This window comes from Macrobrachium nipponense, chromosome 17 (assembly GCF_015104395.2).
Source record: "Macrobrachium nipponense isolate FS-2020 chromosome 17, ASM1510439v2, whole genome shotgun sequence".
NCBI classification, from domain to species: Eukaryota; Metazoa; Arthropoda; class Malacostraca; order Decapoda; family Palaemonidae; genus Macrobrachium; species Macrobrachium nipponense.
In genome coordinates, this window is record NC_087210.1 from 44937111 (window position 1) to 44961330 (window position 24220).

At 41.8% G+C, this 24220-nt stretch overlaps 1 protein-coding gene across 1 annotated transcript in view; it reads left to right on the top strand.

Annotated features, from left to right (window-relative positions):
* LOC135196208 (uncharacterized) overlaps window positions 1-19537 on the top strand; it is a 249441-nt gene extending 229904 nt beyond the window's left edge. The window contains exon 6 of the mRNA XM_064222835.1: window positions 19026-19537. Within this exon, the coding sequence (XP_064078905.1) occupies window positions 19026-19349 (324 nt within the window). The 3' untranslated portion in view covers window positions 19350-19537. The remainder of the gene's footprint in view (window positions 1-19025) is intronic.
* The last annotated feature ends 4683 nt before the right edge of the window (window positions 19538-24220 follow it).

Here is a 24220-nt window from a genome sequence, read left to right on the forward strand (position 1 = left end):
ACATTGACTGCCCACATCTAGCCGCCCTCTTGTTATCCTGGCTAGGAAGGTGAGAGTGTGGTCGCTGACCGGCATCCACCTCATCTAAGCTTTAGATGTCACAGTTTCCTCACATATATTCTAGCATTCATGTCCACATAACATCAAGTCTTGCTAAATGTCACAGGATAGGCAAATTAAAAATTCCGCCTCAAAATTATTTGTAGCATAAAATTTGTCATTTAGGTAGGGATTATTTACTCTATGATATATAGTAATAATGTTACACCTTTCAAATTTCATAGACAAGTGGTCTTCTTTTGGAGAATAAGAGCTAAGAAAACTTTACTCCTCTGAGAACCCATCTCACACTTAGTGTTTGCAGTTACTTGTATGATATGTACGGTGTAGCTCCTCTCTAAATAGGTCTTGAAAAATAAAGGCCCTTGTGTGTATCATGGCAGAATCCATTTTTTTTATTTGAACATTCAAAACCTCAATATGACCTCTACGTAAATATGGAGCAGTTTATCTTATGAGAGCTGACCTTCATCCTTCCATATCAAAAGGTGTGGCGAACCAGGCTTTAAGATATCTATTGGTGTGCATACATCTGCGCCCTTGGGTATTTGTTTCCTAAGAAATACCTCGGAATCACCTTCCTTGTTGGTTACTGTTAAGGAATAGTACCAGCTTATGGATGTATTGTCATCTCACATGCCTCTACGACCGCCCGAGGAACAAGGTAATAGTCACTCTGCATACTCTTATCAAAGAAGATTGATCACTTATCCCCAAAGCCAGAAGGTGTGCTGGCTCTGCTATGTCAGAAACTGGCCAGGTTGCTTATACTTTATGCTTCTGTTGCAGTATAGGCCAGTCCGCCCCCACATCTGTCTGTGACTATGCTTGCTCCCCAGCTGGCTCTCATGTAACCAACCCAATTATTCTGCTTACTTGGGCTATGAATTCACAACTTCACCCACTCAGTTGGCTAGCCATGTCCACCTCCTGTCATCTGTCCCAACCCTGTTGATATTCTTGTGTCGACCATTTCTCCTACTATGACTGTTGCCTGTAGGATCAGTGGAGGATGACTTTCTTGTATTGAGCACCATATCGTTTTAGCTATGCACTCTCATATGGTCCTTTATTGGTTGCCATAGGAAATTGCATCCTTTGACAATCCCACGGCATCTGTGCTGACTCCTGGACCACCGAAGATTCCAAATGAGGTTGAACCTGTGCACCCAGCCCTGCCACTTTTGTTACCCAAGGAAATTATGGAAGATGCTTAATTGCCTTTTCTCAATCCCCCCTGTAGTGTGTCATTCCTGCTGATGTTTTGGTAAGCAGCCTCTAAGATGTTCCTCAGTCAGGACCTAGCAAGTCTCTGCCAAATTTCACCCTCCCAATGGAGAGATCCTAAAAGCTGATGTTCATTCTTGTGGTGCCTCTCATCATTCATCATTAAAGCCCCAGTCCTGTAGTCAGGAAACAATCAGCAACTCTAGCAGACATCAGGAACATGATTGCAATCTTTCACATCACTTGTAAGTTTGGGAAGAGGAACCACAGCTATTCCTTCTTTAACTTGATAACCAGCATTGATTTGATAGTAAACCAGGAAAAAAGATTTAGGAACCTCCTGGAGAGTTTGAATGAGATAGTCTTTTGATGGGATTCTTCATTCTCTGAACAGGGACTGGGGCAGTAGATATCTTTTAGTTCTATAAGAGGAAGTCAGGGAAATTATATCCCTTATCACGTAGAGAATCTTCCTTGGACATGCCTCCTCGGCAACCAGATTCATTCAGGGTTGGCACACAGACTGCCAATTTGGACTCAGTTCAGTTTCCTAGAAAAAAAAAAAAAAACACTCATATCCAATTATCCTTTAGGCCCCTGCAATCTGTTGGACCCATTCTGCTAGATCTCCAACTAATGCATAAAACCAAGGCTTTGGATGCTCCCAGGAGACATGGGACTGTATCCTGGCAGACTGCTCAGTCCTACAAAAAACCAGGGGTTAGTAAAGCACACAGACAACGAAGTCATAAAAACTCTGTTTGCTGCAGGATGAAGTATCCTTCTCTGATGTTTAAAAATGGCTCTGCAACATATTCAGGTAGAAATGATCCTCTAAGCTGCGAGAAGAGATATCAGTTGTGAAGTCGAGAACTGATGATCAAGATACTGTAATTTTACAGGGTTTTGATCTCTTGCTACCAGAATCCATTTCCATTATCCACAGCAAGATGGTATACAAGAAAATACATTAATGCAAATGAAAAATTTAACACTCATAAACTCCTGGTTATTCAGATAACATAGCAAATATTCTCAACATTGCTGAATGACAAAATTATTAGATATGAAAGTTAATGGGCTTTGTACTTATCCCAATGTACAGTAGCAGCATGAAAATTCAGTAACTGAATCTTTGTAAAACCTGATTATCTATGGCATATTTTATCATTAGCCCAATAAAGGCATGTTTTGATTATAAAGAAAACATTCCAGTTTGTTTAGAACAAAATTTTGGGCTGCCTCTTACCATGTACTAATTCAATTGGACTCCAGGTATCTAGTCATCTTGGGTGAGTGACATCACAGGGTGTAGGCTTAGCTCCACTTATGAGACTTAGTAACTGTTTGTCTGCATCCGAAAGAGTTAATTATCTGGCATCACACAGAGCTTGACTGATCAAGTTTTTGTTGCGAGGCAGTATTAATATGTTGGCATACTATTCATGTACATTGTGAGCAATATGCTCCTTTTTTTATTCCAAAATGGCTTATAAAGGAGGTAAGGATACTTAGTGAAGATGTAAACATACCTGGAAATGAGTTAGTGTCTTCAAAGGGCATTGGCAGTTCCTAAAAAAATAAGATTTGAAAAAAGATTCTGGCGATGACAAAATTTTATTGAATGACTACAAGACAGCTCCTATATGGCTTATGATATCAAGGCCTACATAGAACATATGCTCAGGGAATTTTAGCCCCAATTCGGCAAAAGCTATGAAAAAGGGATTTTGACAAAAGGAAAAATCTATTTCTGGGCGTATGACCTGTGTCGCCAAGTGAAATGCTCCTTATAGCACCATTTCTAAGATATAAATATTGCTAAATATACCAGAGAAAAAAGTTGCCTGGAATGCTAGGAATATTCCCAGCTCGCTCACCCTTATAGGGTGTCGGTATAACAACTGGGGCATGTTAAAACCACTATCAGAGGTCTTCTGCCATTTAGTCTCTTCCTTTGTCAATCTTCCATTTCAAACTAGGTGCCATACCAGCGCCATCTACCACCCAATACCGCTACTACTAGCACCTCGATAGCCATTCCTGAAAATAGCACCCAAGCTTGGGGCTATAGGGTGAGGAAGCAAGGGGTGGGTTCACTGGGCGACACAGGTCATACGCCCAGAAATAGATTTTTCCTTTGTCAAAATCCCTTTTCTGGGCTAAACCTGTGTCGCTCCGTGAAATAGTAACAGAGAATTACTCCCACAAGCTTGGATATACTTTCTATAAGACTACTGGAAGGGAGAAACTAACTCTAAGATAATTCCACCCTATTCAATAAATTGCTTAAATCTAAACAGATTTTAACAATATCTTAAGTCTAGGTCCTTACTACAGTAAGTAAATATTATCATCGGAAACAATTACTGGTAAGGCCTGTGTGATTACAATGTTAGCAAGCAATACTATATATTTTACATGCACATGATTAGTAGTTAATTATAACCATTACAAGAATGGTTCAATCATACAATTCAAGTGAAAACCCCGAGAAGAAGGCTAGAGACTAAGCGAGGCGGTTAGGAGAGAAAAGGAGCTAAAGAAGGACAATGTATTATACTAGGTATGTCAGCATGACTAGGCTGTGTTAGGGGAAACAATATTTCCCCCCCTGCCACTGCTGAATTAATTAAGGGCTTTCAAAGATTTAAGATAGTGGTAATTAAATACTTGAATTCCATCCTATATACTTCTTTAAGGTCATCAAAGCTCATGTGGTGGAAGTGACTTATTAAGGGAGCTGCAGCTCGGACATCATGCACATGTGGAAAGATTCCGGTTAGCCTATCTAAAGTTATAGAATCGTCACTTTAATCACTTAAATGAGACTGTTCCACCACCTCTCGAATGAATAACGGACCTGAAGTTTTATTTGAAGATCTGTCTAAAATTGATCTGAAGTTCTGACTTGACATAGGGATAAGTCTTGCGGAAGTGGGGCCAATATATTTAATAATTGTTGCCCAGTGAATCTGGAGATACTAGAACTTCTCTGGATGGAAGAAAATCAATATGATTTTGTTCTAGCTAGCACTAGTACTTGGAATCGATGAAATTATGAATCTGATAATGTGGAACCAAACTGGAGTACCTCCTTGAAGCAGATTTGGTCGTGGTAATAATTTTAGCTGGTAGACTCTTCTTAAACAGGGTCCTAAGGAACATAAAAGCCAGATTCGTATTCATCGTCATAAATATTGGGTCTTTTTAGGGAAAATGCTAGCTTGTTAATATAGAATCTTACTGCTTAGAAAAGGAAGTCGTAGGAACTAGGGGAGAGATTAGTCAGGACTGTCAAGTCTCGTGACAATTGCTGAAACTTTTCCGCACAGTTGCGGACCTCTGATTCTAAGAACTAGGTGTCAATAGGGTCCATATTGGCATCTTCTTATGCCGTGAAATTCATAAATTCTATAATGTTTGGACCCTCCAAATCCTTGAGGAAGCGTCCGCTGCCCTTGTTATACTAATCGTGCCAGTATGGGGTTGGGGGTCTGTCTGAGGTGGAGTCCCAATTCCCCTAGTTATGGGTCACCATTGCTCTTGAGTCCGTTGGGGGTTAACAGCCCAATCCGTCCTTAGAAGGATGGGAGTTAGCCTAGAACTTGCCTTATTAGATTTATTGGAGGGAAAAATTAAATCCTCTGCCAGATCCAACCTATCTGGTATCCGTGGCCTGGGCCATGGGGTCCAGATTGAGGGCACATGAAATATTGTAACTTGTGGTTGGATTCTATGGCAATAATTCTACTAGGAGATCTGGATTCTGTTGGCTGATCCGTCTAAATGACCTGTTGTCTAAGGACTATTCCGACTGTAGCGGAGTTGTCCTTGACAATGCATCTGCCACTAAGTTCTTGCTCCTGCCAAGTGAGTTGCTGACAGGTGCCACTGTTTCTTGTTGTCAATGAAAAGATTGTTATCATGACCCGATTATGTGGTTTGGTTGAAAGCTATTCTCTGAAGAGAGTTACTAAGAATAGAAACTGTCATGGCTTCCAAACACTGTTATGAAGCTAGTAGGATGTTAGGAACCGAGTGTCCTGAGCGTTTCCATATTGGGGGTAGTCTCCCAAACCGCTTAGTGAGGCATTCATATGGACCACTAAACTTGGCGGAGGGAACCATACTGGTGATGATTTTGTCAGATTCCTTGACTTCTGTCCATGGACGGGGTCTTTGTAAATGTGCGGGATGCGGGAACTCTGTCTCGCAATTCCCTGCTCACTCTACTCCGCCAAACCCGGAACTCAACAATGAAACCGTGGTGTCGGAGTATGTGGGGATTCCATGTGATTTGGAATCCTAGGAATACCAGAAACTTATTACTTATGGTTAACTTGAGACATTCCCTGGCATTTATAGTTCAGATGAGCCAGTCGTCTAGGAGATTACTAGGCTTATCCCTTGTGTACTCAGTTATTGCACTACTGTTTCCGCGCTCTTGTAAACATTCTGGGCGCTCTGATAAGCCCAAATAGCCTTACTTGAAGGCTTAAGCCTGTTGCCTAGTGTGAAGCCTAGGAAAAGGCAAAAGCCTAGGAAAAGGTGGAAATGACTTGCTACTGGAACGAGATAGTAAGTATCTATAAGATTATAGGTATTGTGACGGCCTCACAGGGAAGTAAGGTCCGTACCTTCGAAAACAGTTAGTATATGGAACTTGTCGTATTGAATACCTGAGTTTCAATGAAACATGTCTAATATTACTCTTTGTTAGATAGAATCTTCATGGAATCGCTGGAGAAGTGTCCCTGAAATTCTAAGTATTTGCACCTGTAATTACTTTCTTCTACAGAAAGTCTTAGGTGTCCTTTATGTCATCAAGTTTTTGGATGTTGATAAATTTCGGTTGATGGAAGAGGGCACTTCTCCCTACTCCATACCGACCTCGTGATACTATGCTGTTCTACCAAATGCTGATTCCCAGCGGTTCTTGAATAAGCACCGCTTTTCTCGTGCCTGAGGAGTCTAACTGGTTCGTCGAAAGTCAGTTGTGCCGGCTTCCTGTGAAGTCTCTTCCTTGCCGGAAGTTCTTCCGCCAGCTGTACAGAAAATTGCTCTGGCTTGGCTACCTCTTGTGAACCTGTTGTATCTGTGGCATACACATGGTTCTTATCGGAGTCTGTGTGGCCGGGGAAGAGGTAAAGAAGCCAAGCTTTGGTGCTGCTGAGAGGGCTGTTTCTACAGCAGCACAGACTGTTGTGGCTGACCATTTGAGGTGGATGGTTGACCTAGCTGGCCTACTGGAACAGCCTGTACCACTGTTTGAGGTTACATCGTCTAGGAAGACTAGAACCTCTTGCTCCCTTCATGCCCGTGGGCTGTGTTCCCAAGAATTCATATCTCCTCCTAGGGATCAAGCCCCAGCGAACTCGCAAGCTCTGGTTGACCTTAGCTGCTTCGCCCGGGATTCTGTTCACTATGGTCTCAGGGAACAAGTTGTTCCCCAGACCTAAGCTTTGATGAGTCTATTAGGTTCATGGTGAATAGACGCATCAGCCAAGACATGCTTTCTGCAGTTCTTCCTGGCTATTGCAAAGTCATATAGTACATCGCACCGTAAGGTGTGAAGCAATGACTTGTCCGGATCTTGAACCATGGTTCATCCGTATAGACCGAGGTTGTCATTTCCGCTATAGTGGCGGAATTGCTAAACCTAGTCAAGCGCCTTCTAGCTTCATACTTCGCCTTTACCCGTGCTTCTGGGAGTCTGGGTAAAAAGTCCGCTGAAGAGCTTCGTAGCACAATTTTAGTTCAATATGCCTACCAAGAATGTCGCCGGGGCATCTACCCCGCACTCCATTTCTCCCAGAGAGACCACGGATGGTAAATCCGTCTCTCTGATATGATGTATAGATTTGCCCATTGCTGTAGCCTGAAGTGTAATCTCTTCTACTTTAGAGGTACACGGAAAGGAGGTGGCGTCAAGCACCACAAAAATCGTGAAGGGATTATTGTGGTGTGCCAGTTTGGTATTTGTGCATTCCCAATCTGCCAGGGATTGAACCCAGGCTGATTGAGCTTGGTCTCTGGGGAAGATGACCATTTCCTTAGGCGTTTTGTCTTCACAGATCAGTGCGTTCTCAATCAGACGTGTATAGCCTGAACAAGGGAATTGGAGACCCAGTGAAAGGAACTTGAAGTCCTCTATTGGCCGGGTTCTCTTCCCCGCCCTCAATCTTCTGCATGCCCTCTGAAAAAGAGGGCCTGTGTTGGTAGCCCCCAAGGATTACTGATTTAAAGGGACACAATTGGATGTGTCTGGTACTGCCCGGAGTAGTTGTGGCTTTCCGGGTTGGGGGGCTCCTTACTTCGAGGTCTCCTAGATCTTCAGTCCTTCTACTAACGACTGAATAGGCTGACCTGACGTTTATATGTTCGAGAACAACTGAGTTGTGATGTTATCTAGAACTGGACTGAGTCAGGAAACCTATCTCCTGTCTCAGCAAGCTGGAAAACATGTTTGGTTAAACCCGAGATCCTAGGATCTGGGTTTTGATGCCTTTGTGTTCAATGCCTGCCTGTGTTTGTGGCAGATTTTGTCGTGTTCGTCACCAGTTTGGTGGCCAATGACGAACTAGAATGACTTTCCCAAATAGCCTTCAGTTTGTAAGGTTTAGTAAGGGACTTGTAATAGACCTATGAGTGACTATTTCAGCTTGCCTTATGGATTACCGAACCCGGCTTATCCCTCGAAGTCGTAGGTCTCTTGGTAAACTCTAAAATGAAGAAGAAGAATGAGACAAGCTAAAAAGTAGTCCTTTTGCTCGTTTACCAAATGCTTCATATAGCCTACCTTCGGCCTGGGTTGCCAGCACGGCCTATCTATCTTCGTGGATCTTGGCAATGATCGGGGCTGCCAAATCTACTGATGCCGTTGCTGATACTTCTGCATTTGGGTAGTAAGGGAGCTTCTGAAAGAGATAGTTACTTTTAAAAAGTATCCTCTTTTAAAAGTATCCTGAACATTGAACATTGATAACTATCTCTCCAATTATTTACAATATCTCATTCAGGGAACTAATCCTCAATGAATTGGTACTTACCATCTCGGTAGTGAAGTCTCAAAACCAGATTGTAACAGACTTCACTCTCAACTGGTTGTCAGACCGACAAGTTGTTAGTTGGACCGCACAGCCCGTGTGAGTGTGGCATACTTCCTGTCTGCCTTGCTGGTGCAGGGTTGCAGTGCAGGTTGTCTTCTGACGGCGTACTACCTGTAATTACAAATTGATACATAAGTACCTTTGTATGGACTCGCTGGATATGTATCTGGCGGAGTATGTAATATTAGAATCAATACCGGAGTATCACTACATGTAGGTCCGCTGGAGGTCATTCCGGTGGAACCTGCATTCTGTATTGTCATCACCGTAATAAATTGCGGCGGCATGCATTATGTAAGGCATTCATATTATCTTCTCCTGCCAGCTCCGACCCTGCCATGCATTCACTTCAAGTCTTGTAATAACATATATATACATATATACACACATATATATATACATATACATATATACACATATATACACATACACATGCACACATTATTTATTAAGTTTGATAGCAACGAAACCGGGGAAGTTAGACTTGGCCCGAATCCGTCAGCATCGGAGAGGTTTCTTAGTAACTAAGAATGCCTCTGCTAGTCACTGGCCACCGCCACCAGGGTGGGGTGCCGGGGTATAAGTGATAGCGGGGGGAGAGAGGCTAGGTAAGGATAAATAAATGCCTCGATTCTAGGTTACCTGGCGGGGTCGACTACCCTGCGTAGTACACTGATCGAAAATATAAAGCATATTTTAAAACAATTAAAATAAGATAACTGAATTTTGAACCGGAGCACAGAATCTATGCTCCTTCCTGTCCCAGTTCTCTTTTAACACTATCTCTCTCTCTTTCTCTCTCCCGGGTCTAGCTAAGGAATCGAAAGGGGAATAGGTAAAACCTAGGCCTGAATCCGCTCGTAAGGGAGATCGTGTTGTTATATGCATAACTGAACGATCTCCACTGTAACCCGGGCCCGCCGAGGCGGGAGGATCGATAATGTATGGAGAACTGAGGATAGGAAAGGCAAAATTCTCCTTCCGGTCCCCGTTCCCTTTTAATGCTATCTCTCTTACCACCGGGTCCAGCTTAGGGATCGAAACAGGGTAATAGGTAAAACCTAGGCCTGGATCTGATCGTAAAGGAATCGTGTTTGTTATATGCATAACTAACGATGTCCGCTGGGACCCGGATCCACCGAAGCGGACGGATAGAGGACATAGGGAAGTAGGGATAGGAAGGCGAGAAGAGAGTACGTGGCTAATACCATCCTAACCAGCCGGGAATTACCCGGGCTCGTCTGGGTAGGTGCCATCGTACTACTCCTACTACGTAAGGCGAGGAGTACCCCTTCCGACTATAACCACTCCCTCTCACCCCCTCTGCAAGAGGGGATAGGACTCGGGTATCTACGTAAAGTAGCGTGAGCGAGTTATGTCATCCCGTGAAGGTGAATGGGGGGAGGGAGGGCGTCTAGAGGGGTGGCTCACACGCAATCAATTGGGACAATACGACCGGCCAGGTGGAACACCTCGCGGTCAGAAGTGGATCCAATCGATCACAGGGGCTGACGGTCTATAGACCGACTGCACACTGATTACAATAATACAATAAATTATATGATAATAAACGCTATACAATAGCCCTGATGCGAGAGGGGAAAGGATAAAGAGGATAAGGATATAATTCTGTTTAAAGAGCGGCTTAGCTTAACCTTCTCTCGATCGGAACGATCTGATCAGGACAGCAAGGGTGGCTTTGAGCGGATAGCCTAACCTTCCAGAGACGTGATTTCAATCACGATCTGGCGAGGTAGGCCAGGGGGGCTCATGGAACAGAATAAGGTCCCTAAGGGCCTTACACTCCTCCCTCAATGATTCTTTGGTAAGGTGAAGGAGGTATCCTCCTTGAGCAAACCGGTGGAACGTAAGGGGAGGAGGGGAGGGAGATAGGCTGAACTTCCGATCCGACGAATCGAAGGGGAGAAGCCTCTCCAGATGGAAGGGAACCCAGGCCTACTTCCCAAACCAGGGAGGAATCTCCTTGGTTTGTGTAAGTAGGTCCAACTCATCCTCGCGCCAGGATAACTATTATAAAACGTCAGGATATCTACAAATTTTATTAAATCTTGAGTGAGTGCAAAAACAATAGCAACACAACTACAATTAGTATAGGTGACCAATTGGAAGTCGTCATAAAGATACGGGTAGCGATGTATGTAATGACTGACTCGGGAGCGGTGCAAGCTAGGCTCCGTTTATGTAACATACAACTAAAACATACTTATGATTAATTTCGCTACTCTTACCAACATAAATTGATAATTGCAGTACTCAACCTAGATATCGAAGATTCATGGCGTTTATAGCATCTCATTTTATTTCAAAATAATGTTGTTACAGTCAAAGACATAAGTGTACACGACGGTGCTATTTAAAGGAATGGCTATCGAGGTGCTAGTAGTAACGGTATTGGGCGGTAGATGGCGCTGGTATGGCGCCTAGTTTGAAAGGGAAGATTGACAAAGGAAGAGACTAAATGGCAGAAGACCTCTGATAGTGGTTTTAACACGCCCCAGTTATTATACTGACACCCTATAAGGGTGAGCAACTTTTTTCTCTGGTATATTTAGCAATATTTATATCTTAGAAATGGTGCTATAAGGAGCATTTCACGGAGCGACACAGGTTTAGCCCAGAAAAGGCATAGTTACCAAAGCTGGAATAAGTGGGTTTACTGCACAACGGGAAGAACTGGGCCCTCCATAGCTCCATCATATTGGTCTCAAGGCAACTTTGTATCCCTGTAAATAGTAGAATGAAGGAAAGTGACAGGTTGAAAAGTTTTCTTCTAATTTGGAATGTTGTAGGTGGTCAAGTTATGAATTTTATTAATTAAATTTTAATTAAGCACTTTCGTTGTAATATTAGCTGCGATGGCATTGATACACTGATAAGTGCTTACATTTGACCTACAAAAATAAGTTAAGAACTGAACGTGTGGGTGAACATATTTATATAATTTTTGGAAATTCAGTATTCTAGGAGTTGGTTCAGCTGGAAAAACAGAATTCTAAAAGCCCAAAGGTTCTAGCAGGGAAAGAGCCCCATATGGAAAACATACTACCCATTAAACACAAACTATGAAGCAAGATTTATGATCCTGCTCAACAAAACAATATTTTTGTACATGAACTTTCCTGTCAGATATATACTTAGCTATAGTCTCCGACGTTCCCGACAGAACTTCAAATCTCGCGGCACACGCGACAGGTAGGTCAGGTGGTCTACCTTACCGCCGCTGGGTGGCGGGTGTACGAACCAATCCCCCTTGCTTGTCAGATTTTTCTCTGTCGCGGGAACGATAACAACTGTTGTCGGTTCCTCTCGATAGTTTTTCGTTTCTCGCTTGCCTGGAGTTAATTTGGACTTCTTTTGGTGACGTATTAACAATGTCTGACCTGGATTCAGTAGCTAAAACTTCTGTTTTGTTTAGGGTTTGTGTGGTTGAAGGATGTAAGGTGAGGTTGCCGAAAGCTTCGGTTGACCCTCACACGGTTTGCATGAAATGCAGGGGGAATGAATGTTCTTTTGCTAACCCTTGTAGTGAATGTAAGGTGCTGAATGAAGACGAATATAAGGCTCTCTCTTCTTATGTTAGGAAGTTGGAACGTGATAGAGTACGTAAGGCTTCCTCTAGAAGTTCTAGTAGGTCTAGAATGAGTGAGTTGGATGTGGATCCTAATACTAATGTAGAAGTAGAACCTTCTCCCCAAGTTGCAGCCCCTGCTCCCCGCACCGAAGCCGAAGATTCGTCTTCGGAGACGGCGGCTTTAAGAGCCACGATTCTATCTATGGATCAGAAGATTCGTCAGTTAGAAGGTAAGGAGAGTGTTAGTGATCAGTGCAGTGTCCCCAGTGTTGTGGAGGGTGCGTCTGACCGGCTCCTTAGTGCCTCTAGGCCTAGACCTCTTCCAGACTCCCAGTTCCAGTGGAGTAGGAAAGTCGAAAGCCGCAAGAGGGCTAGGGAGAACCCCCACCGATCAGGCGTCCCCTCGGCAGATCCTGAAGTACGCTCCCAGGCTGCCTCGGATCGCTACAAGAAGGAGATCCTACGTCAATGCTTCTCCTCTTCGTCGTCTCCCTCTCCGAAGAGAGGTTGGAACTCCCCAAATGCGTCGCGCCCGTTGAAGAGGGCTTGGAAGGCTCCCTGCAGTCCTTTGGCTTCTAGTCCGGAGGTTTTCCCAGAAGAATCGTCGTTGGAGGCGAAGAAACCCAAGAGATCCTGTGATCGTTCTTCTTCTCGCGCCCCTTGTTCTGCGCCTGGTTCTGAAGAAGAACAGCAAGATTCTCCTACTAGAGTCCTTGCGGGACTCCAGGCTCAGATCACGGCGCTAGCAGACTCTCTAGCCTTTAGATCGCGTAGAAAGAAGGATGTTTCTCTTCCGATCAAGAGATCCAGGCGCCGCTCTTCAGAGGATCGTTCTGCTCTTTTTAGGCGGTCTCCTTCATATGGGGAGTTTTCGTATGAAGGTAGATGCTCACACGAGCGCCCCCGCTCTCCTGGCTCTCTTTCGGCTTCAAGGCGCCAGACATCGGTCGGACGCTCTGTGAAAGAAAAAGTTTTTTCTCCAGATTGGATTCCCGCTTCCGGTAAGCGCTCTTCGCCTGCACATCACGCTATTTCTTCGACTCCCTCGCGTGGGACTTCTCCTCAGCAGCTTCAAGAACCTAGAAGGCGCCCTTCTACAAGTAGGAGTTCTTCTTCAGGATGTCGCTCTCCTCGAGTTTCGGATCGTGCTTTGAGTGGACGTTTTTCTCCTGATCGTGACTTCTCTCTCTACAGACGTCAAGAGTCTGGTAGGAGCCGTGCACCTGACAGGCGTCCAGCTGGTAGCCGCTCCCCGCAAGGTAGGCGCCAAGAGCCTACTGCACGTCGATCTCCTAGTAGGCGCTCGTCTCTTTCGAGGCGTCCTACTCCTGATTATTCTCCTCGGGTCAGACAACAAGAGTCTTTCAAGCGCCCTTCTCCGAGTAGGCGCTCTCCCTCTTCTTGACGCACTACTCCTGACCGTTCGTCTCTTGGTAGGCACCAAGAGCCTCGCAAGCGCCCTTCTCCAGATAGGCGCTCGTTAGCTTTGAAGCGCCCTTCTCCTGATTGTTATCCACTTGTCAGACGTCAAGAGTCTCGCAAACAGCCTTCTCCTAGTAGGCGCATTTCTTCTTCCAGTCGAACTTCTGTTGATCGTACTCAACTAGACAAGAATAGAGAGCCGCGCAAGCGCTCTGCTCCCGATAGGCGCTCTTCTCCTGGCAGCCGCTCGCCTCAGGATAGGCGCGCAGTTTCTGGTAGGCGCTCGCCTCCTCGTAAGCGCCCTGTGGATGTATCCAGTTATTCTCGGGGTAGGAACCATACCTCTCCTTCTGCTGAGTTTTCGTCTACCTCGAAGAGGGAGTCTCATTGCAGACAATCCAGATCTTCTCGTCGTTCTCCGGTGGATTTGAGCTCTTCTACGAGAGGGCTCTCTCCAACCTCTCGCTCAGCTCCTACTAGGACCCCTTCGTCACCTAAGGATCTTCCGCGCTCTCCTCGACAAGACGTCCTAGACGGTTCGGATGAGGAACCAAACACTTCTGCAGCTGTGTCTTCTTACAAGAAGCTTACAGAGCTTCTCTTGCAAGTATTTGGGGATTCCCTTACTCCTACGGCTCCTCCTTCTCCTCACTCACTTTTTTCTACAGCGAAGACAACGAAGGGTTCTTCTTGTGTGAGGATGAAGCCGACCCTTTCGATGAAGAAAGCACTGAGGAGTTTTGGTTCCTGGATGGCTTCCAAAGAAGAAGCAGGGAAAACGATGTTCGCTTTCCCTCCTTCGAAGTTGTCAGGACGCGCTGGTTTCTGGTACGAAACAGGAGAGTCCTTGGGTTTGGGTCTACCGTCTTCGGCTGATTCTGATTTTTCGGCTCTGGTAGACCCCACAAGGAGAGCTGCCCTTAACTCTGCGAAGACGACTTGGGCAATGAATGAAGTAGACCACATGCTGAAAGGCATGTTTAGAGTACTGGAGGTCTTTAACTTCCTTGATTGGTCGTTGGGAGTCCTGGCCAAGAAGATAGAAGTGCCAGAGTCTTTTTCTCTGGAGGATCTTATGTGCGTTTTGTCTTGCATGGACAAGTCTGTAAGAGACGGAGCGAGTGAAATCGTCTCCCTGTATGGGGCCGGGATCGTACAGAAGAGGTCCGTATATTGTTCCTTCTTAACGAATTCAGTCTCCCACGCACAGAGGTCTTCTTTGCTGTTTGCTCCTCTGTCCGCTCAGTTATTCCCTAAACATCTTGTTCAGGACATCTCAAGATCGCTTTCGGCTAAAGCCACCCAGGACCTTTTGGCCCAGTCGGCAAGAAAACCTCGCCCTTCCTTCCCTACCAAGGCTAAGAAGGAGAAGACAAGTACTCGAGAACCCTTTCGAGGGGCTTCTTCCTCCAGAACCCCTACGTTTAGAGGTCGTAGACCTTCAAGAAGAGGTAAGACTTTCGCCAAGTCAGTCAAAACCCCCAAATAACTTACAAGTCCTTCAGACAACGGTGGGCGCCAGACTCTTAGGATTTGCGGAAGTCTGGGCCCAGAAAGGGGCGGATCCTTGGACCCTTTCAATTTTGAGGAGAGGTTACCTCATCCCTTTCATCGCAAAACCTCCCTTGACGACCACCCCAAGGGAGTTGACGGCCAGGTACAGAGACCCCATCATGAATCAAGCTCTCCATCTAGCAGTAGAACAGATGCTGGAGAAGGAGGCTATCGAACTAGTGACAGACCATCGTTCATCAGGCTTCTACAACCGCCTTTTCCTAGTTCCGAAGTCCTCAGGGGGATGGAGACTGGTGTTGGATGTAAGCGCCCTGAACTTCTTCGTAGAAAAGAAGAAGTTCACGATGGAAACACCTTCGTCAGTGCTGGCAGCACTTCGTCCAGGGGACTGGATGGTTTCCTTGGATTTGCAGGACGCTTACTTCCACGTACCGATTCATCCTTCCTCGAGGAAGTTTCTCAGATTCATGATGGGGGGGAAAATTTTTAAGTTCAGGGCTCTGTGTTTCGGCCTCTCGACGGTCCCTCAAGTGTTCACGGGGATCTTGAGAAACGTAGCGCAATGGCTTCATTTGAAGGGGGTGAGGATATCCATGTACCTCGACGATTGGCTGATAAGGGCCAAGTCAGAAGATCGTTGTTTGAAGGACTTGCAAGTAACACTAGAATTGACGAAGGCGTTGGGACTTCTCGTCAATTTCAAGAAGTCGTCACTAATTCCCGAACAAGAGTGTGTGTATCTCGGGATACGGATGAACTCTCTGAGTTTTCGGGCTTTTCCCTCTCAGGAAAGGATAGCCCGAGGATTTGAGAGAGTAACAACCTTCTTAGGGAAAGAAGTATGCACAGCGAGGGAGTGGATGAGTCTGCTGGGGACGCTCTCCTCGCTGGAGCAGTTCGTTTCCCTAGGAAGGTTGCACCTGAGACCGCTCCAATTCTTTCTTCATCAGAATTGGAGTCGTCGTTCTCAGGATTTGACGTTCTCCCTGTCGTTATCCCAGGAAGTCAAGAAACATCTCACATGGTGGACAGACCCCAACCTCTTTGCGAAGGGACTGTCTCTTCAATCCCAGAGCCCCAACCTGGTGTTGTTCTCCGACGCGTCGGACACGGGTTGGGGGGCGACTCTGGGAACCAGCGAGGTGTCAGGTACCTGGGTGGGGGACCAGGTAGCCTGGCACATCAACAGAAAGGAGTTGACGGCTGTGTGGTTGGCTCTGAGAGCTTTCGAGCCCAAAGTCAGAAGATCGGTAGTGCAGGTCAACGCGGACAACACTACAGCTCTGGCATATATCAGAAAACAGGGGGGGACGCATTCCTTCTCCCTGTACGAGACAGCAAGAGATCTTCTGTGGACAGAAGAAAGGGGAATCAAGCTTCTCACCAGGTTCGTGCAGGGAGAAAGGAATGTAAGAGCAGATCTCCTCAGCAGGAAAGATCAGGTCCTTCCACAGAATGGACCCTTCATTTGGATGTATGCCAGAGCCTGTGGAAGTTGTCGGGCAGGCCACACATAGACCTCTTTGCCACGTCGAAAAACAAGAGACTGGATCCTTACTGCTCTCCGATCTCAGATCCATAGGCATTAGCAATAGATGCTCTTCTACTAGACTGGAGCGGACTCGACGTCTACGCGTTTCCCCCCTTTAAGATTCTGGGGCTAACTATAAAAAAATTTGTAGAGTCCGATTCAACGAGAATGATCTTAATCGCTCCCTTTTGGCCGGCCCAAGAATGGTTCACAGAGGTACTGGAATGGTTAGTGGACCTTCCAAGATCGCTCCCGCTAAGGAGCGATCTACTCAGACAGCCCCACTTCGACAGGTATCACAAAAACCTCCTCGCTCTCAGTCTGACTGGCTTCAGACTGTCCAAAGTCTGGTCAGAGCGAAAGGCTTTTCAAAAACAGCTGCTAAAGCAATCGCAAGAGCGAGGAGACCTTCCACCTTACGTGTATACCAGTCAAGGTGGGATGTCTTCAGAAGATGGTGCAAGAGGAAGAACGTTTCCTCTTCCACTACCTCTGTGACCCAGATTGCGGATTTCCTAATTTTTCTCAAAGAAGAGTGTCATCTTGTTGTGTCAACTATTAAGGGATACCGCAGTATGTTGGCGGCGGTATTTCGGCATAGAGGCTTAAATATCTCCGAGGATAAGGACCTGCATGATCTTATTAGATCATTTGAAACCTTTAAACGTTCTCATATTGTACCGGCTCTCTTCCTTATGGCCCTTGCAACAGCTAAGAGGGAGAGTGAGCTCCAAGCTATTGAGGGCAATGTCGGGTTTAAGGAAGAATCGATGGTGTGTTCGTTTCTTCCAGGGTTTCTTGCTAAGAATGAAAACCCATCACGTCCTTGGCCCAGGAGCTTTGAAGTTCGTGGGTTATCTTTTCTGGTAGGGGAAGAGCCTGAAAGAACTCTTTGTCCTATGAGAATTGTGAAGTATTACCTTAAGAGGAAGGAGCAACTTAAGGCTAATCAAGATGTGCTTTGGTGCTCCGTGAAGGACCCCTCTCGGCCCATGTCGAAGAATGCTCTTTCCTTCTTCCTGAGAAGTCTTATTACAGAGGCACATGTTGCCTGCAAGGAAGAGCATTTTAAACTACTGAAAGTGAAAGCTCACGAGGTGAGAGCCATCGCAACTTCACTTGCATTCAAGAAAAATATGTCTGTGCGGAACCTGATGGAGGCGACTTTTTGGAGATGCCAGTCGGTTTTTGCAAACCACTACCTATGTGATGTAAAAATCACGTATGATAAATGCTTCGCCTTGGGCCCTTTCGTATTGGCGGATTCGGTGCTGGGGCAGGGAGCTGAAACTTATCCTTTTTTAAATTTTGATATGTTACCCTATATTTTGTATTTGTGTTTTTGGTTGTCTGAAAGAGGTTGCAGGAGGCACCTCTTTTTGTCGTAGTATTAACCATTTGTATTTTGGTTAGGTGGTCTGGTGGGTTTTGGCTCCTTGCAGAGGTAGTGGTAAGGATCTGTTATGTAAGAGGACAAGTTCCCTTTAACAAGATCCGACTTGGATTCTACCACAGAAGGGGATCACATATCCCAGTGGTAGATCCGAGAGTCTTTCAGCAACAGGTCACGTCCTAGCTGTAGCTCTCCAGGCAATGCAGACTCAGAGACAGTATCTATGAAGTCTTCAGCCTGAAAAGGTGAGAACCAAGGTTTTTATATCCTACAACATTAGTTGTTTCCCTTCTTACCTGTATTATTTAGCTGTCTCTTACCCTCCACCAAGGGTGCCAATCAGCTAAGTATATATCTGACAGGAAAGTTCATGTACAAAAATGATATTGTTAAACTACAATAAAGTTTTGTACATACTTACCTGGCATAAACGATTAATGGCCCACCCAGCCTCCCCTCAGGAGACAGGTGGAAGAGAAAAATCTGACAAGCAAGGGGGATTGGTTCGTACACCCACCACCCAGCGGCGGTAAGGTAGACCACCTGACCTACCTGTCGCGTCTGCCGCGAGATTTGAAGTTCTGTCGTGAACGTCGGAGACTATAGCTAAGTATATATCTGCCAGGTAAGTAAGTACAAAACTTTATTGTAGTTTAACAATATCATTTTCACCCAGTTTGAACTTTTGCCCTTTAGTTGATCCAGCTTTTTATAACTTAAGATCAATCTAATTTGTTCACAGCTGGAACAAAATCTCTCGAATATTGTTTGATATTGAATCTCACTAAAAAAGAGGTAGCACAATAAGAATTAACTGTATACCTCATATTGTGTGGTTGATGTAATTATCTTGTTAGAATTGAATGCAGTGGATGATCAGAAGTGGGAAAACTTAACGGCATGCACAATTAGGTAATAAATTTATACTAAGATGGCGACTTTGGTTGTAAAACTATGAAAGGGGGCAATATTTACTGATAAAAATTTCTCAACTGAACATTATAACATGTTAGGAACTGAGAGGGTAAGTAAATATCTATTTCTTTGGAGTTTTTTTGCCATGTGGGATAAGTTTGATTTTGAGGAAGGTACTAATTAGGTAATTTTTTTGCCATGTGGGATACGTTTGGTTTTGAGGTAGGCACTAATTGGGTAATTTTGTTTCTCATGTAGGTTGCAGTGCTACAATCAGCTGGTGCTGCTGGAATTAGTGCTACAGCAACTGGAGCCTTAGGTGCTGCTGGAGCAGGAATTGGTGGAGGAACTGCATTTGGCATCTCAAAGTTATTTGGTCGAGCTTCAAGTGATGATAGCAGTAATTGTAATGAGTCAGATTCCAAGAGTAAGAAAAATGATGATGGGGAAGATTCCAAAAGTAAGAAAAATGAAGATTTTAAGGACCCATATGAAGAGGCTGCAAGCCTTAAAAAAAAATGGCAGAAGATTGTGAAGCCTCATATGGAAAAGACAAAGATGATGAGGATGATAGTGAATTAAGTGACTGAAGAAAAAATTCATAATTCCAATTGTAAGAATACCATATAGTAATTCATCATTTAATATAGTATGTTTTGTTTCAATTGTAAAGATCGCACATTGGGATAAGAGGTAGGCTTTATACCATACCATATGTGTATTACTATTGTTTGAATCCATAGAGCAAATACACTGGTAAGAGATCATTATTTCAGTGCGTATTCATTTTCCTGGACTTTTTGATAGTTTAGCATAAAAAAAAAGGGTGGGGTGGGGTTTGGGGATAAACTGTAGTTTTGTAGTTCTGTTTGTGTAATCTTATAATTTTCATCAGATATTGCACACACTACCAAGGTCCATTTATAGTCTTGTGAGTGAGAATAATGATGCCCGATACTGTTGATACTATTATTTAAAAGTTTTGAAATGTACCATTCTAGGATAAAATTAAATTAGCATTGTCCTAATAAAAAAAATCGTTGCATTTTCTTGTTACTATTTTTAACAGTGTATCTGAATGCATCCTTAGAATGCAGTAATAAAGAAAAACGCTTTCATTCGTTACATCAGTTTTTGTTGAAAGTATGTATATTGTAGATTAAACAAGATTATATTGTAGATTAAAATGAAAGCATGTATTTGCAGCTAATGTACAAGCAATCCCATTTTATTTGTTTCCTATTGTGACATTATCATTAACATTTTTGTCACATTTTGTCAGAGGGTTATATGTGAAATGACTTTGATTTTTTCTGCCATTTGGACTATCCATCTAAATTTCCCCTCACATCTAGTCTTTCAGCTATGCAATTTTTCATGGTCTCTTGAGTATGCCTACTGGTCTTTGTCCTGCAGCTTCTTCATTTCTGATCACGCCAAAACATCTAGGCCTTTTGGGATCTTTATCTATTTTTAATTTCCACATCCATAATTTGATGATTTAACCACACTTTGGCTATGGATCTTTGTACTCTCGTCCTATCAAAATCTCCATTTTTTATGGGTATTTGATAGCACAATGTTGTTCAGTAGATGGCTGCATTTCTGGTTGAAATGACTGCCTGACACAGCAGCACTTCTTAACACACCTACTTCTTCTAATTGCTTGTATTCAATCGACAGCAATTACAATGTCTTCTCCACATCCCTACCTACCCACCCAATCCCTGATTGGGTTACAAACCATGTCCACCAAGGATTAGAAAATTAGTTTTATTATTTTTGGAACACACTTCATATGTAGTAACCGCTTGACCGATCGAGACAAAATTTGGCACTTGGCCTTCATTTAACCCAGCCTACATAATAGGATAGGTTTCAAACTCGTATCCCCTTCCTCTTCTCCCCTCCCTTTGTAACTTATGTGGTCATTGCTTTTACGATCTGCACAAAATTTGGCACATGGCCATCATTTGATCCACCTTAGATAATAGGGCAGGTTTCAAACCATTACCCATTACCCTTCCCCTTCCCACATCTCCCTTCCCTTTGTAACTAAAGTTGTAACTGTCATGGATGCCCGCAGCATATATATATATATATATATATATATATATATATATATATATATATATATATATATATATATATATATATATATATATATATATATATATATATATATATATATATATACTACATATATATTATATATATTTATATCTATATATATAATACATACATACGTATATATATTATATATATATTATATATATATATATATATATATATAGTTACCAATCAATTGACTTGAGGATTACGTCCTGGAGAGCTCGCATTAATTAAAAACGCGTTATTTAAACATATTTTTTCCCATATGAAACGAAACAACAGGAATAAGGAGGTTTGTGTACCTGGACTTGGGGAACTCCGTAATTTTTTCCCAAGTACAACTGAATTGGATAACAGGAACATTCGTTTGTCTTGTATTTCAACTATCGTATGATAGTAAACAATTACCGTAGTTATGTTATAAACGACGTTATGTAGAGTAGGACTGATATGTTTTTATGTAATAACCTTATTTGCTATAGATCAAAGATCAGCAAGGAAATACTATGCTGTTAAATTTAAACCAAGTTGTAGCTGAAGCTGAGAAAGCTAACGGAATCACGTCTTTTTTTACGAAATAAACATGCTCCCATTCTAATCTATTAACGAAAAAAATGATTTAGTTCACACTAAGACTTATTCAAGCCATATTTTGACTTGAAAATTTGTTGTATAACGAAAAATGACCTTGTCGCATATGTAAAGTATCTAGATATTCGTTTATGCTAACTAGAAGCAAAAAAACTTTATTCGCCATCAACTGATTTCCAAACCAAAAAATTGACCACTATGTTATTATTTTATAACACAATACGTAATATGAGAATACATACAATATTATTTGATACAGTGAAGTAATGTATAACTTTATAAAAGATAAGTGAAAAAGATTTTTTTCGCTTTATTAATAAATAAACAAAATCTTTTACTGCATTGATAAATAAAGTATTTCGCTTTATTAATAAATACATACTGTGCTATGTCTTCATTTATGTCGACAGCCGTCGTCTGCAGCACTGATGCGCAAATGATTTTAAAACAACGTTCGGGCGCCAATTCACGTTGAATTGAAATTTTTGCGCTTTTTAAACTTTAGAATTATATCTAGCTCGCGTTAAATCGAAAACGCATTAATTAAACACACGTTAATTGTGAGGTGACTATATATATATATATATATATATATATATATATATATATATATATACATATATATATATATATATATATACGTAAAATAAATATATATATATATATATATATATATATATATATATATATATATACATATATATATATATATATATATATATATATATGTGTGTACTATTTATTTTATATATACACACATACATATATTTATATATATACATATATATATATATATATCTATATATATATATATATATATTGCATATACATATATTTATATATACATACAACCACACACTACACACACATTATATTAATATATATTACAATATTTATATATATATATATACACATATACATTATATATTATATATATATATATATAATATATATATAGCCTATATAAATACACACACACCCATAAATACCACACATAATATATATAATATATATATCATATTATATTATATATATATATATCTATATATACATACACGCTATATATCACATATATATAATATATATATATATATTATTATATATTGCTACTTTCAAAATGCATGTTTTCCCCTCTTTGAAATGTCATGTAGATTGTGCAACATTTTTTCAGATTCCTAGATAGCTTAGAATAGGATGTTTTAAAATGTGTGTTCAGATTTCGCATTAACGTCATGTAAAAAAAAATATATATCTAACGTAAAGAGAGAGATCCTTGTCTTTTCAAAGCTGCAAATGTTTAACTTTTATGTCAGCACTTTGAAATTAGAGTCTGCGAGATCCGTTTGCGTCCCTGCTCTGTCAGCGCGTTTGATAATGAGCTCGACTCTTTTTACGTGGTCATCAAAAACATGTCAATCTTAATTATCGTTTACCCTCCGTTTCAATCGGGTACGTATCTGTTGAGCAGTCTTGTCTTGTACGCGTATATCTTTGTCAAGTCCCACGTGGATGTTGCACATTGTGGGTGTAAGATTGCGTCAGATTTCAGAACTTTCGAGAAGCTTTCGTGCCTAGAACGTTTTGAGACATCTGCTCTGTCATTTCCATAAAGGAAGAGATTTTCATTCGATCTTAAGACCTCGAGGCAGTTAGATCTCCTCTCTCTCTCTCTCTCTCTCTCTCACTCGACATCGAGATTAAATTAACGTAACGTAAATTGGTCACTCATATTGTGAGAATTGTATATTTGATATTTTCTTAGAATTTATTTAGTTTATTTAATTTCTTTTGTGGAATCTGAACAAACATTTCGTAACGGCGCCTTGTTTTTGTGAAAGTGTAATTTACAAAAGAAGAAAAGAAGTTGGTATACCAAAAAAGGTAAAGTGTGTTATATTTTTATTAGTTGCAACTAATAATTGTTAGGAACAGTGAATAACTAATAATGGATAGGGAGTGTGTTTAATTAATAATTGATAGGAACTGTTGTCTGTTACGAAGGTTGGTAAAAACTGTTGGTTAGTGTTTTTGAATGAAAAAGATTTACACTTTTACACATTGCTGATATTTTTTGTGTTTGTGTCTGTTCCATTGTTTGTGCATTATTCATTTCTTATTGAAATGTGTCTTTTTGTTTTATATTTTCATTTGCATTCACCATTTAATTGACTTAGTTATTTTCATTGCTTTATCATTGCACATTTAATTAAATTTAACACTTGTGAATTTATTTGCATTTACTTAGAATTCTTTTCAAGTTTTATTGTTGTTTAGCACTTGTGAATTAATTTCAAATTTTCAATTATTGCCTAACACTCTTGAATTTGATTGAATTACTTTCTGAATTTTATGATAAATTAATTTTGATTTAATTTTACTTAATTTGATTCAAGAATTAATTAAACTTTACTTTGTTTTCAAGTAACAGTAATTTTCCCTGATATTGTGAATTTCACTTATAAATTTTGAATTTAATAAGAAATTTTTGTATTTAAAATTTTTATAAGTGTTTTCTTTATCTTACACCAGTATAAATATATATAATTATGATTATATTCATGTTAGGTAGAAACATAGAGTGGTAATTGATTTGCTTTCCTTCAATTTAATTGAAGTGACTTAGAACCAGGGAAGTACTTAGACTTCTGAAATCAGGGAAATACTTAGAGTTTTGAAAGTTGTTGATGGAGTGATGCCCTTTGATTAATTTAATTACTTACAAGATTACCTCACACCTGTTTTGATGAACT